The sequence below is a fragment of the Jaculus jaculus genome, chromosome 16 (genome assembly GCF_020740685.1).
Source record: "Jaculus jaculus isolate mJacJac1 chromosome 16, mJacJac1.mat.Y.cur, whole genome shotgun sequence".
Taxonomy (NCBI): Eukaryota; Metazoa; Chordata; class Mammalia; order Rodentia; family Dipodidae; genus Jaculus; species Jaculus jaculus.
In genome coordinates this window covers 61,607,898-61,626,072 of record NC_059117.1, presented here as the reverse complement: position 1 = coordinate 61,626,072, position 18,175 = coordinate 61,607,898, and the positions used below count along the sequence as shown (strand labels likewise).

The following is an 18,175-nucleotide window of genomic DNA, read 5'->3' as shown; positions in this document are numbered from 1 at the left end:
CAGGGCCTCTAACAACTGCAAATAAACTCCAGATGCATGCACCACCATATATGTCTAGTTTATGTGGGTACCGGGGAATTAAACTTGGATCCTTGGGCTTCTCAGGCAAGGACCTTCACCACTAAGCCATCTCTCCAGCCCCTTCTTACTTTTAAAAGCCAGTTATTTATCAGCCTGTGCCTCTTGGGTGGAGCTGGGCAGGGAGTGGTGTCTGAGAGCACAGTGGAGATGCTGAGTCTGCATGTTCACTCACAATGAGGTCAGCTGCTGCTTTATACAATGGAGTCACCAAGGTCAAAACACAGTCTCAACGCCACTGTGCTACACAATATGGCATAACTTAGAGCAGGGCCCAGCCTGAATTCCACATTATCCCCCCCCCCCAGGACTTCCCTTCTCTGACCTGCCCAAAGGGTTCCCTATTGCCCTGGACACCAGGACTGACTCTACCAGGAAGTGGTCTTCACTGAAGGTAGGCCCAGCCAGGGGGAAAGGTCTCCATGCTCAGCTGCCCCCTGATTTGCAGCCAGCACCCGCTACTTTAGATCTATCCTCAAAACGAAATGGCTTTTGTGGTCTCTGTGTCTGTGATCGGAAGTGCCAGGAGTTCTTCCCCACTGTATAAACCGGTCAGCTTTCTGACTTCAGCCCCACGGGAAAAAGCACAGAATCTAGCGTAGACCAAGAAGCCAGGATTGCTCCCTGTTGCAAATTAGTAGTACCAGTGTAGAAAACCTCCCCCTCCCCATATCCAAGTCCTCTAAGAATCAGCTTTTTAAACATACTGTTATTTGTCAGCCTGGCGTGGTGGCGCACGGCTTTAATCCCGCACTTGGGAGGCAGAGGTAAGAGGATCACTGTGAGATCGAGGCTACCCTGAGACTACATAGTGAATTCCATGTCAGCCTGAGCAAAAGTGGGACCCTACCTTGAAAAAAAAATTGGGGCTGGAGAGATGGCTTAGTGGTTAAGCGCTTGCCTGTGAAGCCTAAGGACCCCGGTTCAAGGCTCGGTTCCCCAGGACCCATGTGAGCCAGATGCACAAGGGGGTGCACGCGTCTGGAGTTCGTTTGCAGTGGCTGGAGGCCCTGGCATGCCCATTCTCTCTCTCTCTCTTTGCCTCTTTCTCTATATGTCACTTTCAAATAAATAAATAAATTTTTTTTAAAAAATTGTTGTTTACTTATTAGAGGGGAGAATGGGCACACCAGGACCTCCTGCCACTGCAAATGAACCCCAGACACATGTGCCACTTTGTGCATCTGGCTTTGTGTGGTTTCTGGGGACTCAAACCTGGCCTGACAGTCTTTGCAAGCAAGTTCCTTTAACAACTGAGCCATCCGCCAGCCCCAGAATCTTTTTTTTTTTTAATCAGTATAACCTGCAACATGAATGAACCTTGAAAACACTCTAGGTTGGGCACAGTGGCTTATGACTAAAATCCTAACACAGAGGCTGAGGTAGGAGGATTCCCTTGAGTTTGGGAAAAGCCTAGGCTACAGAGTAAGTTCTAGGTCAGTGTGACCTAGAGTAAAACCCTGCCCCCCACCAAACAAACAAGCAACAAAAACAAGTGAAAAATCTAATCACCAAAGACCATATGTCGTGTGATCCCACTGGTATGAAATGTCAAGAAAAGGCAAATATGTTGAAACAGAGAGAGGTTTAGGTAGCCTGTGCAGAAGAGATGGAGGAATCATGGGGTATGCACTGGGCTTCTTTGGGGAACAATGAAAATGACAGTTTCACACTCTTGTGAGTATACTGAAAGCCGTTGACTCACACGATATATAAATTATTATCTTAATAAAGTTATTAAAATGTTTAAAAGTAATATTTCACCATGTCAACCCACTTTATGTTCAAGACAATACTTAGCAATTAAGGAAACATTGTTAAATGTCAACTAACAATGAAAATCTCCAAGTCCTTTGTTGATAAACAGGTGGAATTTGCTTCCGTAACCCATGCTCGAGGGGCTGAGGGCTGTAGCTCAGTGGAGGGGTGCTTGCCTAGCTTGTACAAAGCCCCAAGTTCAATCCCCGACACCACATGTGTACAAACAAAAACACATATAAATTCACATATCAACATTATGCTGAGCTGGAGAGATGGATTAGTGATTAAGGCATTTGCCTGCAAAGCCAAAGGACCCAGGTTCTATTTCCCAGGGCCCACATAAGCCAGATGCACAAGGAGGCGCATGCGTCTAGAGTTCATTTGCAGAGGCTGGAGGCCCTGGCACGCCCATTTTCTCCCTCTCTCTCTCTCTCTCTCTCTCTCTCTCTCTCTCTCTCTCTCTCTCTCTTTAAAACAAACAAAAAAATGATGCTATATACTTATATGCTTGATGAAATGGCAGGAGAGAGTTCATCATTTGAGCTAATAGGAGCTGGGAAAATATGTCACCTTTGAAGTGTCATGTGTCATCTTGGGTCTCCATTGCTTTCTGAGGGGATAACTTCCCATAGCCTCTCTGATGGGGACCAGGTGAATGTGGCTTCAAGAGTGCACCTCACCTCTGTGTCCAGGCTAACTTTATGGTACCCACTAGAGTCCATGATTGTCAACAAAGCTAACATTGCCAGTGTACTTGCCTTTTTAGGGCATACTGGCCAGCATGTAACTTATTTGGTGTAAAAGGGGGATATATGGAGTCCATGCAATCAAACACCAAGAGCTGAGACCATTGCCTGGGAGAACTAGAGAGCCTGTGATATCATCAGGTACATCCAGTAACAGGAGCAGAATTCCTGCCTACCTAGTCACCCTGTGAGGGATGTGTTGACTTACAAGTCAACAGTGAACTCGGGCCCAATGATAGATGCATCATTACTTGTGGTGACCATTTTAAATAAATGATACTGCTCAAAGTTAAAATTGGGGAGAAAAGTAAGTGATTTGGTGTAATAACAGAAGTGTAATAAACAGAAGCAAATGCCACCAGCTCAAGTAGATGCTTCTTTAGAAGGTTGGATGATTTCATGAAAGACATTTGATCACCTCCACTCACGAGGAAAATAACCTGGCAAAAATAAGAAAGAAATTCTCCCTCATCAGTGAGAATATGAGCAGAGCCCTTTCTATTCCATGGATTCACACTGGGCTTGAGTTCACAAGAGCCTTCAAGGTCAAAGAGGCACAAGTGAATAAACCATTGATCCGCTAAGAGGGGGGACTCCTTGGCATCCCTCTAGTGCCAACAGATAAAGCCAGCAGGTGTGGTGAGCCCCAGGCAGGTAGAAGGAAGATGTACTACCTGCATCTTTCCAAGTATAGTTATTGTTCCCAACACCATGTGGCCTCTCCTCTCCCAAGGCATGTCCCACAAGGCACACTGTGTTCAGTTGGCTTCTGAGATTACGGGGCGCGATCTCGCCTGATTCCTCCTCATCCCCGAAGTCTGGACTTGAGACCTAGAACTCGAATGTCTCTACTCTGTTGGATCAGTGCATGTGTTGAGAAGTGTAAGAGGCCACAGAGTACCTGTGCTTCCAAGATGTTCATGTCAACAACTTGATTACAGTGTTGCCTAAAAGTTACCTTGTGTTTTGTACCTCGCCTGTGGGGGTATTCTGCTACTTGCTTTTCTGTTGCTGTCACCAAATGTCTGACCAAAGCAAGTGAAGGGAGGGTTTATTTCGGCTCCCAGGTCGCGGGGTACACTCCTCCGTGGTGGCTGCGGCAGTGTCGCTGGCTGTGGCAGCAGGAGTGTGAGGCAGATGGTCACGTCCTTTCCTCAGTCAGGAAGCAGAGGCAGGAATGCCAGCGCTCAGCTTGCTCCCCGCCCTTCCTGTGACTCAGCCTGTGGGGCGGTGCCCCCCACCTCCAGGGCAGGTCTTCCCACCTCAGTTAAACTTCTACGGAAAGGTCCTCACAGACACACCTCCCTCCAAATGGTCCTAAGTCCACTCACGCAGACAATGCAGAGGCGCCATCACACCATCCCAGTGAGCCCTGGTTATTGAGGTGGTGTCAAATTCACTTCACCCCAGTGATGTTGACCTTCTCATGTTCTTTCTTTTTTTGTGTGTTTTGAGGTAGGGTCTCACTGTAGCCCAGGCTGACCTGGAATTCACTAAGGAGTCTCAGGGTGACCTCGAACTCATGGAGATCCTCCTACCTCTGCCTCCCAAGTGCTGGGATTAAAGGCGTGCGCCACCATGCCCGACTTTCCTCATGTTCTTTTCTTCATCTTCATCTTTCCCCTTGCTGAGCAATGGCCAGAACTAGAGAGACAGAGCCATTTGCTTATGTGCTCCTTCCGCACTTCACACAGGAAGAAACCACATGTTGCATGCTTTGATGCTCATGAGGCCCACCGTAGCACGTGCTGAATAAGTAGCAGAAGTCGTCAGGAGCTGAGTGACGGAAGGCCCACAGGCCATTCTGGTTCGTCTTCTCCTCCCAGAATTCTCTTTTGTAAGATGGAAATCTTGAACTCCGCAGATGAATCACCCTGTGGCTGATGCAAAAGTAAACTAAGAAAAGCTGTGATATTTAAAGCTGTCATCCTGGTCATTACCACATCTCACTCTGCAGTCACTTAGCTGCCTCCTGAGAGGTGGTACTTTTCCTAAATTAAAGTCTGTGCAAAATCATTTCTAAGAAAGTATGGGAAAGATTCATTTTCTCCTGTTTTCTTTGTGGCTTTTTTCGTATTTAGAATGTAAGCTGTCTGGGACCTGGTATAATAAAAGGTAGATGAAAATGGAATGATAAAACATTCAATAAGTGGCAATCATTTCAACCTAACCCTTCTTTATTAAAACTGAGTTCACAGGCCAACAAACTTCCTGAGCACCTTTATCAGGAGGAAGGATAGTTTTGTTTTCTCCTCTCCCTTCACATCCCAGCCGCTGTGTGCCTCCTGTGGACACTTTGGTCTCGTCCGCAATGATGTGCTCCTGTGGCACTCACACCTGCAACTGCCCTCTGGAGCACTTCCGGTGTGTGGCCACATGCTCCACGTGGGAGGGAAAGAAGCAGAGATGAGTGGGAAGCAGACAGCTCCTGGGTTTGCTTTTAATCTTAGATTCCTGGGTCCAGGAAGTTTAAGCAACCCACTAAAACATACTTTCCCATCCAAGCACTAACCAGGTCAACCCTGCTCAGCTTCCAAGATCAGACAAGATCGGTGCATTCAGGGGGGCATGGGAGCCTAAAAATATCCTCTCAAAGACAGTCATCATGATTGGATGGTAGTTCCTTAATCCATAGAACTTCTATTCCTTCTGCCTAGCATTTGCAAGATTATGTGCTATAATATCACAAGTTTACTAAGTAAGCTAATTTAAGCCACCTTGTTCGTTCTACTTAAGCACTTGTACGCTTAGAAAAAGACCAGGATAAGGACATAGAGGCCTGGGCATCAGTCAGTCTCTGTTGTTTCCAGTGTGATGTGGGGGAGGCCCAACCCCCAAGGGCCAGCTTTTTAGCCTCAGAAGTGCTTGTCCACTCTAGCCAAAAAGGCCTACCAATTCATTGCACAAGGTCTTAACGACAAAGTGGATCGAGTCCCAAGTTCTGAAACAGTCTTGTCAAAGAGTCTCTGTCATCCAGAACTCGGATACCTGCCCTACAGCGCTCAAGTGCTGGCCTTTCTCCCCCCAATGAACCCTGAGCTTCCGCAGCCTTCATAAGTGGTGGCCGTGCGCAGCAAGCAGAAGCCCACCTGTCCCGAAGGCCTTGGGCCCCCCAGGCCGCTGTTCTCGGAAGCGTGACTCACGGCTTGGCTTCACTAAGTCCCTGGTTGGACAGACTCAGCTACAGGGCCTTCGCGTTCACGTGTTCTTTCCTCACCTTCCTCTCTGCATCCTCTTCGCAGGGTACATCCCCAGCTACCTAGACAAGGATGAGCTGTGTGTGGTGTGCGGCGACAAAGCCACAGGCTACCACTACCGCTGCATCACATGTGAAGGCTGCAAGGTGAGTGTCCGCGCCCATCCTCCTCCCAAGCTTTACTGCAATTCAGCGTTAGGTTCAAGCTCACGTTCAACCCGAACTCCAAAATCGCAGGGCTCCAGGCATCAGCTTCGCTTCCCAGGAGCTCGGGGTCTGAGTTGTCCTTTTGCCCCAAATCACAAGTAACTGAATGAAATTTGCAAGAGTGTGATATCTGGTTTCCTTACCTCTTTTGTAAGATTATTGTTATTATCACAAATATTATATACTATAATATCGTAAGTGAATCAAGTGCTCTTAATACAGAAATAAAACTAAAGGAGATGAAATTAGTAATAATCTGGGTTTTAAAAAGCCTGTTTTCAACTATACGATCAATTCAGTCTAGAACTGTCTCCTCCTGTTTAACGACAATGTTTAAGGAGACAGGGTTTGAGCCTCCACAGCTTGTTTCTACTACTAATCTGATAAATATACTCACTTTTTATTTCTAGAAGGAGGGTTTCACTCTAGCCCAGGCTAACCTAGAATTCACTATGTAGTCTCAGAGTGGCCTTGAACTCACGGTGATCCTCTTACCTCAGCCTTCCGGTGCTAGGATTAAAGGCATGCACCACCACGCCCAGCTTTTCACTTTTAGAGGGTTCCATAAGGAAGTATCTTTGAGACTACTTAGACTTAATTACATTCTGGCATTTATCCAAAGTGGCTTTCAGCAGAATCTGCAGTGAGTAGAGACCAGTTGCCCACCAGATAGTTTTGTGTTCTGCAAACCTTCCTTCAGGAGATTTTTGACAGGAACATACAGGTCCATTTTCTTCCCAAAAGTGAGCCTACACCTGCCAAATTCCAGTTGTCATCAGCAAAATAAGATGAGCTTGATGAAAAAGATCTCATTTCCATCAGCCTAGCCTAGAAAACAGAGTTAATCATAACATACAAAAGCCCAGGCCAGAGCACCTCAGTTTCAGCTGATGCTTTGAAAATAGGGGATGTCTTTAACTCAGGGAAGGACTTTTAATCTCCCTGTGAAATGTTTTATTTACCTTTTATATTTAAAAACCACCACCATGTGTAAATCCTAAAGTGAAGCTTGTACAGAAGTTTGTAGAAGAAAAAAAATCTCCCTTTTCCTCTTCCTTACTCGCCCTAACTTACTTCCTCTCTTCTTCCCTTTCCCAGAGGCCCTCCTTTCCTCCTGCCCTAACCTTCTAAACCCTCAAAATTTAACAGGTTAGTGCAATTCAAGCCTAGGTGGGCTCCATTTCGCTAGTGGGGGATTTTCCACGCAAGTTGTCTGTGTCCAGTGCACGAGACGGGTCCCCTGGGAGAAGCAGTGAGACCGTGGACACAAATGTAGCATGAGGGCCTGGTCTGCAGCGCGGGAAGCGGGGACGTGACCTCAGAGGTGCCAGGGACCCTCCGGCTCCCAGACCCTTTGATCTGGATTTTGCAGTTGGCAAAAAGACTATGTTAACGGTTACCATTGTTTCTGTAGCAATCAAGTCTGGGGAATTTCACAGAGCTAGTCACAAGGAAGTCCTGGCTGTTTATTTGTCACGAGTCTTGCAGACCATCTCTCAAAAGCGGTTGTACTGGTTTCACTTGAAGGTAATGAAACTAGCTGAGCCTGGTGGCCCAAGCCTGCCTCAGGGTGGTAGGGGCTGAGACAGGAGACTGTAAAGTTCAACCTGGTGAGACCCTATCTCTAAACAGCACTAGCCGGGCGTGGTAGCACACGCCTTTAATCCCAGCACTCGGGAGGCAGAGGTAGGAGGATCGCCGTGAGTTCGAGGCCACCCTGAGACTACATAGTGAATTCCAGGTCAGCCTGAGCCAGAGTGAAACCCTACCTCGAAAAACCAAAAAAAAAAAAACAGCACATCAAAGGCCTGGGAGAAAAGTAGCCTAACGTGAGGAAGGCCCTGGGCTTTATTCCTAGCAGCACATAATCACACACAAAGAAAAGAATGAAACTATCTAGTTTTAGGTACATGCTGTTGTTCCCGAAGCTCAGTAACTGACCTTTTTTATTTTTTTTCTAAATTAACCTTGATAGTTAAATGTTAACCTGCCTGATTATGTAGCTCTGAAATTCTTTTAAATTGTTCTCATGTAATAAATTTGGAATGTTGGGAGAGAAGCTAATGAAAGGTTCATTTCATATTTAACTCCCCAAAGGGAATTGAAAGGCTGGACATGCCTTACGGAACACTGAACACAGGTCCAGAAAGTGCCCTTCCAGAGGAAAAGGCGCTGCTTCACCCTGTCCCAGCCCCGCAAGGCCACCAACCTCTTTGTCCAATGTCACTGGGTGTTTGGGGCCTGGCTCAGCTGAGGTGCTCTTACTAGAAACATTATGTGACAAGAGTGCTCTATACCTGTGCCTGAGATGAGAGTCCTGTTTTTCCAAATGAAACATGGTTTTTAAGACTGGCAAAAAAAAAAAAAAAAGCAAGGGGTTGTGCTTCATGCCATGTTTATTGAACCCTGCTAGTTAATATTTCTACCCCAAACAACCTGCTTGGTCGGACTGTGCCTGCCCTGGCGACAGCGGACCGCGGTGGAGGTGGTGTCTCTGTGGGGATGCATCAGCTGTGCAGCTTTCTCACTTATTTTAGAAAGAAGGTTAATGTTGCCTCACAGCAAATTGTTTTCCAAGAAAGACAAACTTAACAGTCCCAGCATACTAAGCCCAGGCAGTGACTCTTGGATCCTTGTATCTCGTTAGTCATGATCTGGGGTCACTAAGAAACGAGTCTAGCCCATCTCTGTGTGCATGTCCGGTGTTAATTCGTAAATTCGAGGCTTTTCTCACCAATAAAGTAATGAGATCTATGTCCTTACTTACGCCCCAGGCTTTGTCTTTGTCCTCTCAGTTCTACGAGGAGGACTTGGGGGGGGGGGGGTGGTGGCATTGGTCCTGAGGATTGAACCCAGAGATTCACAATGCTCAGCCACTGAGCTGCACCTCTAACCACTAAAATAATTTTTTTAATAAATGTCTTGAATTCAAGCATACCTCCACACCACTTTTTAAAAGACCAGGTGTGGCCCGTAATCCTATGTCAAAAGATGCTTTGAGCCGGACGTGGTGGCGCACACCTTTAATCCCAGCACTCAGGAGGCAGAGGTAGGAGGATCACTGTGAGTTCGAAGCCACCCTGAGACTACATAGTGAATTCCAGGTCAGCCTGAGCTACAGTGAGACCCTACCTCGAAAAACAAAACAAAAGTTGCTTTGAGACAGCTCAAAAGTCCACTAAATATCCAAGAAAAAACCCACCAGAGGTAGTAACACTATAGCAAGCCACAAAATATCAGTTCTTTCATTCTACTCAGGAGCACGCAGGGCAGCCATGAGGGGTGATTCTCCCTTGTTTTGGCGTCTCTCCCTTGGGGCTGACCGGGTAGGCTTCCAGGTGAAGGAGGGAGGGTCTGTCTTTGTTTCTGACGCCTTTTCACTGATGGGCTGGAACTCTGGCATTTTCCCTACAGGGAACCATGGCCTTCTCCAGAGTGGGGGTGCTGTCCTGCCCCTGTGAATCCGTGATGTTCATCTTGCCAGAAATCACTGGGTTTCTTTGCTTTTGTCCCCTCTGCCCTGCTTGGACAGAGAAGACAGAGAGGCGGAGAGCCACAGGGAAGCTTGCACTTCACTCCTGTGACATGAAGGGAGGGGAGCACTGTAATGCCTCTGCTGGCTAGGCCACGTGACTAGCATCTGCAGTAGCTGCTGTGTGGGGTTCCCGAGTCTGTCACTGCCATCCCATCTTCAGTCACGTGCACACAGGTGTTCAAGGGCTCAAGACCCAAATGCTGTTAGGATTAAGCAATGGAGGTCTTGATAAAGGATTTACACACAGGCCTCAAGATCAAGTATAACTTCTGAGTTACTCCTGATGCCTCCCACTTTCATTCCATTTGTCTAGGGTAAAATCCCACTTCAGACCTTTTCATTAAAAGGAAACGTTTTTGGTCTGGAGAGATGACTTAACAGTTAAGGCTCTTTCCTGCAAAGCCAGAGGACCCAGGTTCAATTCCCCCGGACCCATGTAAGCCAGAAGCACAAAGTAGTACATGCGTCTGGAGTTCATTTGCAATGGCTAGAGGCCCTAGCATGCCCATTCTCTCTCTCTCTCTCTCTCTCTCTCTCTCTCTCTCTCTCTCTCTCCCTCTCTCTCTCTCTCCCTCTCTCTTTCTCTCATAAAGAAATAAAAATATTTTTTATTTCTATTTATTTATTTGAGAGACAGAGAGAATGGGTGCACCAGGGCCTCCAGCCACTGCAAACAAACTCCAAATGCATGTGCCACCTTGTGTATCTGGCTTAAATGGGTCCTGGGGAATCAAACCTAAGTCCTTTGGCTTTACAGGCAAGTTCCTTAACTGCTAAGCCATCTCTCCAGCCCCAATAAAATATTTTTTAAAAGAAATAGCTTTTTATCACCAGTGAGGACTATGTACTATGTCTATCACCAAAGCCAACAATATTAAACAAGATTAAGAAAGTAGGCAGAATCTAGGTCAACTGATTTTCACTAAGGAAGAGGTCCCTTTGTATTTTAGCAGTGAACTCCTTCAGAACTTGCTAGTCTACCAGAGTGGGTTAAGTGATGATTTCTGAGGACTAGATGAGAGGTAATGATTGACAATCTGTTCATCTAAGTAATACAGCATATTTGCTTCAGTTTACATCATGTGAGCAGTTGAGCAGATAACATCTGGAGAACTACTGGGTGCTATTGTACTCATCTGGAATCCCAGCCCTTGGAGCCTAAGGAAAGAAAATCACAAGTTCAAGGCCAGAGTGAGCTACATAGAGAGCTCTAGGCCAGCCCAGATTACATAGTGAGACTCTGTCTCAAAAGAAAAAAAAAAAAATGGAATACAACTTGTGGATTGCCTGTCAAGTGATCATACAATCTGGGGAAAGTGACTTAACCTGTTTCAGGGCTTTTTTTTATTATTATTATTTACAAGCAGAGAGAGAGAAGAGAAGCAGACAGAGAGAGAATGAGCATGCCAGGACCTCTAGCCATTGCAAATGAACTCCAGATGCATGTGCCCCTTGTGCATCTGGCTTACGTGGGTCCTGGAGGACCAAATCTGGGTCCTTTGGCTTCGCAGGCAAGAACACCTTAACCACTAATCCATTTCTCCAGCCCTGTTTCTGGTTTTTAATCCCTACAATGGAAATATTACAAGTACTTCTCATATAAGGTGTGGGACAGACAGAAGGATATATAAATCACCTCCAGCACTATGTCATGCCCTCACCACAAATACTCATTGCCTTTATTAATTCCTGTAATTCAGAGTACAGCTGCCAGGACTTAGAGATCATGTCCAGAAAGGTTCTAGTGTAAGATCCTTGAGGCCAGTGTGGTAGCATGTGCCTGAAATCCAGCACTGGGAAGGTGGGAGCCGGAAGATCTTGAGGCCAGTGTGATAGCATGTGCCTGAAATCCAGCACTGGGAAGGTGGGAGCCGGAAGATCTTGAGGCCAGTGTGATAGCATGTGCCTGAAATCCAGCACTGGGAAGGTGGGAGCCGGAAGATCTTGAGGCCAGTGTGGACTGCTTAGAGTTCCAGGCCAGCCTTAGCTACATAGCGAGACCCTGTCTCAAAATAAATAACCCCCTTGAGAGTTCCATGAATCAGCCAGCATGAGCCAAATAGCATTCCTCAGAGAGAAAGAAACACATTGAACTCACATGTCTATAGATAATGGAGGAAATGAGGAGTTATGAAAAGAAAACCCATCATGCAAAAAGGTGTGGGACATATTTGATAGAAATCCAGGAATTTTCTAGTCTTCAAGGGCTGTTCTCTGAAAGGTTAAGGGAGTTGATTATGGCCATCTCAAGAGTCAAAACAGGCATTAAATGAAATCTCTAAATGTAATGAAAGCATCTATTTAATTACCAAACAATTTCTAAAGTATTAGGGTGTATATTCATTGTACACATAGTGATGGGTTTGCTAAAAACATTTTCTTTCAAGTATATCATATACCTTAAACAATTAAATTATTAGTCAAGTATCATGCTTCCCAGGATAAAGTAATAAAGCTCTTCATTATCTTAATTTAACAACATAATTCTAACTCCCTATCAAATAAATAACTTCTGTCGGGCATGGTGGCACATGCCTTTAATCCTAGCACTTGGGAGGCAGAAGTAGGAGGATTGCCATGAGTTCAAGGCCACCCTGAGACTACAGAATGAATTTCAGGTCAGCCTGAGCTAGAATGAGACCCTACCTAGAAAAACAAAATAATAGTAATAATAATAACTTCTATCATTCAATGTATAGAAAAAAATAAAAGCAAGGGCTGGAGAGATGGCTTGTCGGTTAAGGTGCTTGCCTGAGAAGCCTAAGGATTCAGGTTCAATTCTGCATTCCCCACCTAGACACAAGGTAGGGCAAGCATCTGGAGTTCGATTACAGTGGCTGGAAGCCCTGGTGCACCCATATTCTCTCTCCCTCTCTGTGTCTCTCTTCCTCTTTCTCTTTCTCAAATAAATAAATAAACAAACTTTACAAAGCAAGCACCAGCTTCTCCCAGTAGCTCCCTCTTCTTGTATAATTGCCAGAGTAGAACCCTGCAGTCCTATGCCAGGCACCTCCTGCTCCTCTGGCCCCTGCCCTGCGTTGGAGGACCTAAGCCCAAATCCAGGCCAAGGGTCGCAATGACTGACCTCGCCTGGATGTGGACACACAGTCGCAGCGTCACTTATCTTCAGAAGGGATGAGCCCACTGTCTTCGGTCTTTCGTTCTGATCTAGGGTTTCTTTAGAAGAACCATTCAGAAGAACCTCCACCCATCGTATTCCTGTAAATATGAAGGAAAGTGTGTCATAGACAAAGTCACACGGAATCAGTGCCAGGAGTGTCGTTTTAAGAAATGCATCTACGTTGGCATGGCAACAGATTGTAAGTAGATGGTTTTCATTTGTTTTTTTTATTTGAGTTTTGCCTCAAGATCAACCAAGAAAGCAAGGACCCTTATGGAAAGAAGGGGACCGCTTCTCTTTCCACACCCCTTCCTCCTCCCCGTGTCCAGGCTGGCACAGGGTGGGAAAGATTGCTGGGGGGCGGGGCTGCTTCCTCCTGCCTTATCTACTCCTAACATACGAAGCACCCAGCGGCGGGAGGGAGAGCCACGAGATCAAACCTGTGGTGTTCACAGGGTAGCCTTCCGCATCCCTGTCTGGTGCCTCACTACAAAGTATACAGCTCATCATGGACCGAGGAAATGTCACACACAGGCTCAAGAGTCTCCGGGCCCAGTCCCTATATGTTTTTCAAAATCAGAGGCAGGAATCCACTGGGTGGACTATTTTTAGGTGGCGCACTGGCAGAAAACATTGTGTTCAGGAATTTCTGAAGAATTCAAAGTTGAATGTTCCGTCATGAATCACCCGGCCGTGGCTTGCTTGTATTTTTAGCCAAAAAGACATTCGAGCTGAAGTTGCTCTGTGCAGTTTTCAAAGCACCACAGCATATGGTGGTGAGATTAGCCCTGGGGTCTGCCCTCCCCACACTGAGCAAGAGATTTACACCAGTTACATTAATTAATCATAAAAAGAAGAGAGTTGTCACTCAGAACATGTGGCCTCCCCCTTGCCAGTAAGAGTGATTTCTACTTCCATTGTGTTTTGCTCATTAGTGAGGAGTTCCAATCATTAATTAAAAAGGAAAAAGTAAAAGAAAGAAAGGAAAGAAGGAAGGAAGGAAGGAAGGAAGGAAGGAAGGAAGGAAGGAAGGAAAGAGGAGGGAGGGAGGAAAGGGAAGAGGAAGGGAGGGGAGGGGAGGACGGGGAAGGGAAGGAAGGGAAGGGAAGGGAAGGGAAGGGAAGGGAAGGGAAGGGAAGGGAAGGGAAGGGAAGGGAAGGGAAGGGAAGGGAAGGGAAGGGAAGGGAAGGGAAAAGATGGCAATCAGAATTCTTCCTGATGTCATAGCTTATTGTTTCCATTATGTGACAAATAGAATTCTCTCAGAGGGGTCAAGAAATCCACAGAATATCTTGCCTTTATTCATGAGGAAGATGGAACGGAGACTGTGTTATAAGGAAGATCTAGTCAGGCTAGAAATAGTGATATTCTGCACCTTTGGCCCAGGACAACTTTACCTTTGAAAACTTGTCTAACCAGGATGCATGAATAGGGTTAGCTCAGAACCAGATGTTCGGATGTCACTGTACCAATCACTATTATTTCAATACCTGCTTTATTACTTCATTAGGATAAGGGTATTCATGAGGCTAAGAACTCATCGTCCATCCAATGTGGAGATGAATTTTGTGGCTTCTTTACTTGCTTATAAGGCATTTTAAGAGCTCCGGATTTACCATCACACAAACTTCTGCCTCTGCTCGAGTCCCAGGTCTGCCACTGAGCTCCAGAGTCAAGCTGGGTCTCTGGTGTGGGAAACCATCCCTTGTCTCATAGCACACATCCAGTCAAAGGCAGCAGCCCAGCACACCAGAAGGAAAGGGCGGCTCTGGACACTGGGACATATGGAGAAGTGAATCCAAGTGACTTCCAGGGACTCACGTTTGCAAATGCTCACGTGACTTAACAATTCCACCCAGTCTAGAAGCCCCGGGGGTTAGCAGTGTGTGTGGGGATCGGTGGGGAGCCCCAGTTCTCTTCTTCCTGGTATGTCTGATCTTTTTCTACCAGTCATCAGTACCTGGTCCAAGACGATGAGCTGTACAGCTGGAGTCCAGTGCTGGCTTTTCTTCCCCAACTCTGCCATGGACTTGTTGTGTGGCTTTAGGCAAAGTCAGGACCTCCTTGTGTCAGCTCCCTCCTTTTCAGAAGGACAGAGTGAGGCTGGACACTTGGGTCCTTTCTCGTGATAGAGGGCTGTAACTCACCTACAACCTAAAACCTGAGTCTTTGCATCCCACCCGTCGTTACTAATGGTCCAGTGACAGTTTGGCTTTAGAAACCACCACAGAGACGCAGGTTTCCCATTACTGCTCCAGTTTCCACAAATGATAAAGCTGTGTCTCATGATCATGTTGAACACCCTGTGCAGTGGGCATTACTGATCCCAGTCATAGAAGAAGATTTGGAAGTTTAAACAGCATAAGAAACTCACTAGAAGTCACATGGGCAGAAGTGTTAGGACTCAAGCTCAAGTTTTTCTTAGATGCCAATCCTGCCTTCTTTACCTACCATGCAGGGTTGACAGGTATGAGGTAGTGTCGAGTGAATACCTGTGAGACTCGATGGAGTCCTAGACCCATTCCCTCAGCCCTTGAGGGAGCTGTGAAGAATGGAGGGTCCTTGCCCACTGAGGAGGGGTTCAGAGCCTCTTTGCCACTCTAGGGCTTTTCTTTAATGGGATGTCTCCTTACTAAGAGTCCCTTGAAGGGAGGAGAGGAGAACAGAAGCCCGTGCAGTGAATTCAGATCACTGCCCAGCTGATTTTCCGGCCATCCCACGGGTAGCATTGGTTTTGGTCTCTCTTCTTCCCTCCTGGTTTAGGACCTCCTCCTGTGGACTGGGCGTCCAGTGCCCGGGCTCACTCTGAGCTCAGTTCTAGAAAGTTGGTGGGTGTTGGGAGCTGGGCACTGGGCTCATGTTGGCCAGGTAGCTAGTCCAAAGGCAGTTTGCTGCTTGCTACCAAAGAGAGATGATGTCCCTGTGTGACCCTGGACACCCTGTGTGGCTCTCTTTGCCCGGGTGTGGCCAGCCGGAGCCTGCAAGTGTCCATATGTCCCATCTTTATTCCCCAGTGGTGCTGGATGACAGCAAGAGGCTGGCCAAGCGAAAGCTGATCGAGGAGAACCGGGAGAAGAGGCGGCGGGAGGAGCTGCAGAAGTCCATCGGGCACAAGCCGGAGCCCACGGATGAGGAATGGGAGCTCATCAAGACGGTCACCGAGGCACACGTGGCCACCAACGCACAGGGAAGCCACTGGAAGCAGAAGCGGAAATTCCTGGTGAGATTGCCAACACTCACACTAACCATTCACACTCACGGTTTTTGTGGTCTTATTTTTCTATCTCAACTCGGAGTCCTCAGCACCCCAGGGTGCTGCTGTGAGTGTCCCCTTTCCTGATGCTGAGAGGCCAGGCCCTGCCTTCTGGATGTGGGAGACATACAGCCCTGCGACCGCTATGTCTGTGTCCTAGGCTCCTTACCTAACTGTGCCTTTGCTGATAAGGAGGCCAGGCCTAGACCAGCTCATGTGGAAAGTTCATGACCTGTGGGCTTTCCCCTTTCATTCCGTCTGCTCCACCCAATCGGTATGCCACACTTACTCATCTGTGCTGATCCACAGTCCATGTCCCTGTTAGAACACCCCTAGAATAAGGGCCCACACCTCACTTCTAAGTCTGTATTTATTGCACAAGGCAAAATGCTTAGCTAGAATAATGAGCCTGAGTCCAGAAGGAGGCAGTAGCAATGGGGGTAAAGAGCCAAGACAAGACCTTTCTAGACCTGCAGAAGTACCTAGGATGCAGATGTTTATATGAACTTCAGAGCTATGAGAGCCCTTCCCATCCATCTCTCATTTGGACATCCCAGTGCACTGAAGAAAGTCGAAGTTGCTGTCCTGTTGTATGGACATGCAAACCAAGGGCAGGGTCATCATACGTGGCTGCCTTAGATTACATGGCACAATGTGGCCCCAAAGCTAACTCAGACTGAGATCCTCTGGTTCCAACTCGGTCCACCCACCTCATTAGATGGACCACCCACTCCAGCTGGCCCAGCCACCTCAGAGACCAACCCTGCTCAGAGATATGACATGAAGGCCTTGCAAATTAGTACCTGGCTGATCCATGTCAGCAGAACCCATGGGTCTGTCTATATTCCCAGGAATATCTGAGTTCCTCCCCATTGGAACAAGGAGCTATGGTGGTGGGATTATCACTGCACCCCAACAGTTGCAATAGACTTTGTTCATTTGTTAGCATGATGATAAACTTAAAGAGATTTTTTTGGCAAGGATAGTGTGCAGAATCCACCTGCCGTGGAAGAGGAACCTTCACCATGGTCATAAACCAGCAAGCCCAGTGTTTGATGGCCTCCAAACACTCGGGTGACCCTTTCATATGTCAGGTGCTAATGTGAGTGTGTTCTGCACATCAATTCCTATGCCAACCCTCAAGTTAGACAGGAGGAACATCTCCACTTTAGAGAAAAAGAACTGAGGGAGAGAAACTTGTGGGCACTCATAAAGGTGAGGGAGAAGGATGGGCACAGCCAGAACCAGGTCCACCTTCCTCCTGACCACCACTCCCACAAACTCACCACCCCCACAAGCCCAAGGAGGTCTTGGGGAAGCAATGTCTGCTACTGCTTCATCTCATCCTTCATCTTGGTGAGTCTGCCAAAAAATTACAACACACTAATCCAGGACCAATAGGCCAATTCCAACACAGTATGTTTAGGACACAGCAAAAGAGAGTCCTGCCCGCCCACAAGTCTAAATTTATCCTTTCCACAGACATCAGCCATAAATGAATACTGTAGGAACCACTTCCAGGCCTCACTTTACCTTCTGATATGGGTGGAATTCAAGTAGAATTCCAAGTCTGATGGAAGAGCTGGGGCCCAGGCCGGCCTTCTCTTAGGGAATTATATGGGTTTATTTTCTTTGCTGACAAGAGGTAATGGATATTAACCAAACCAGTTCTAGCAGTCACTCGGGTCCGACTTGTCAGACTCTAGAGATGATGCATTCATTTAAGAAGCGCTTACTGACCAGGTGCTGCATGTCGGGAAGTCAGTCAGCCACAGTCCTGTGGAGACAGGCATCAAGGTTAAACAAGCAAAATCCATTCAGGTGGTGGTGAATGCAGCGAAGGCCAGGAAGCATGTTGGGACAAGTGCCTGTGAGCGGCAGTGCACAGAGACTTCATGTCTATAAATAGGCTGTCCTAGACAGAAAAGAACATGCTGTCTAGCATAAGGGCTAAGAACCAACATCAAGGTTACACCTTGAACCCAAAGGCTCCTGACAGTCTTCATTGGCTTGACCATCCATAGAACGATCTGGAAAGGTATGGCGCAGAGTGACTGCAGTTGTCTTATTTTGGTCAGGGCTATGAAGTGATCCATACAGGAAGCTGATGTTCACAGAGCAGCCATTACACCCACCCACGAAATACACCATGTGTGTTGTGCATCTTTTTAGATCCTTGATCTAGTCAAGACATTAACCCTCTTGATCCAAGTATGCAACTTCTCCAAGCCAGCTGTTCGTAGAGGGCTTGTAGGGGAAGCATAAGTCCAGAGCCCCT

General features: G+C 47.0%; 1 protein-coding gene across 3 annotated transcripts in view; it reads left to right on the top strand.

The window, feature by feature from the left end:
- Thrb (thyroid hormone receptor beta) overlaps positions 1–18,175 on the top strand; it is a 385,099-nt gene that overhangs the window by 345,247 nt on the left and 21,677 nt on the right. For all 3 annotated transcript variants that reach the window (XM_045135632.1, XM_045135631.1, XM_045135630.1), the window contains 3 exons: positions 5,828–5,928; positions 12,696–12,843; positions 15,659–15,864. In XM_045135632.1, the coding sequence (XP_044991567.1) occupies positions 5,828–5,928; positions 12,696–12,843; positions 15,659–15,864 (455 nt within the window). The remainder of the gene's footprint in view (positions 1–5,827; positions 5,929–12,695; positions 12,844–15,658; positions 15,865–18,175) is intronic.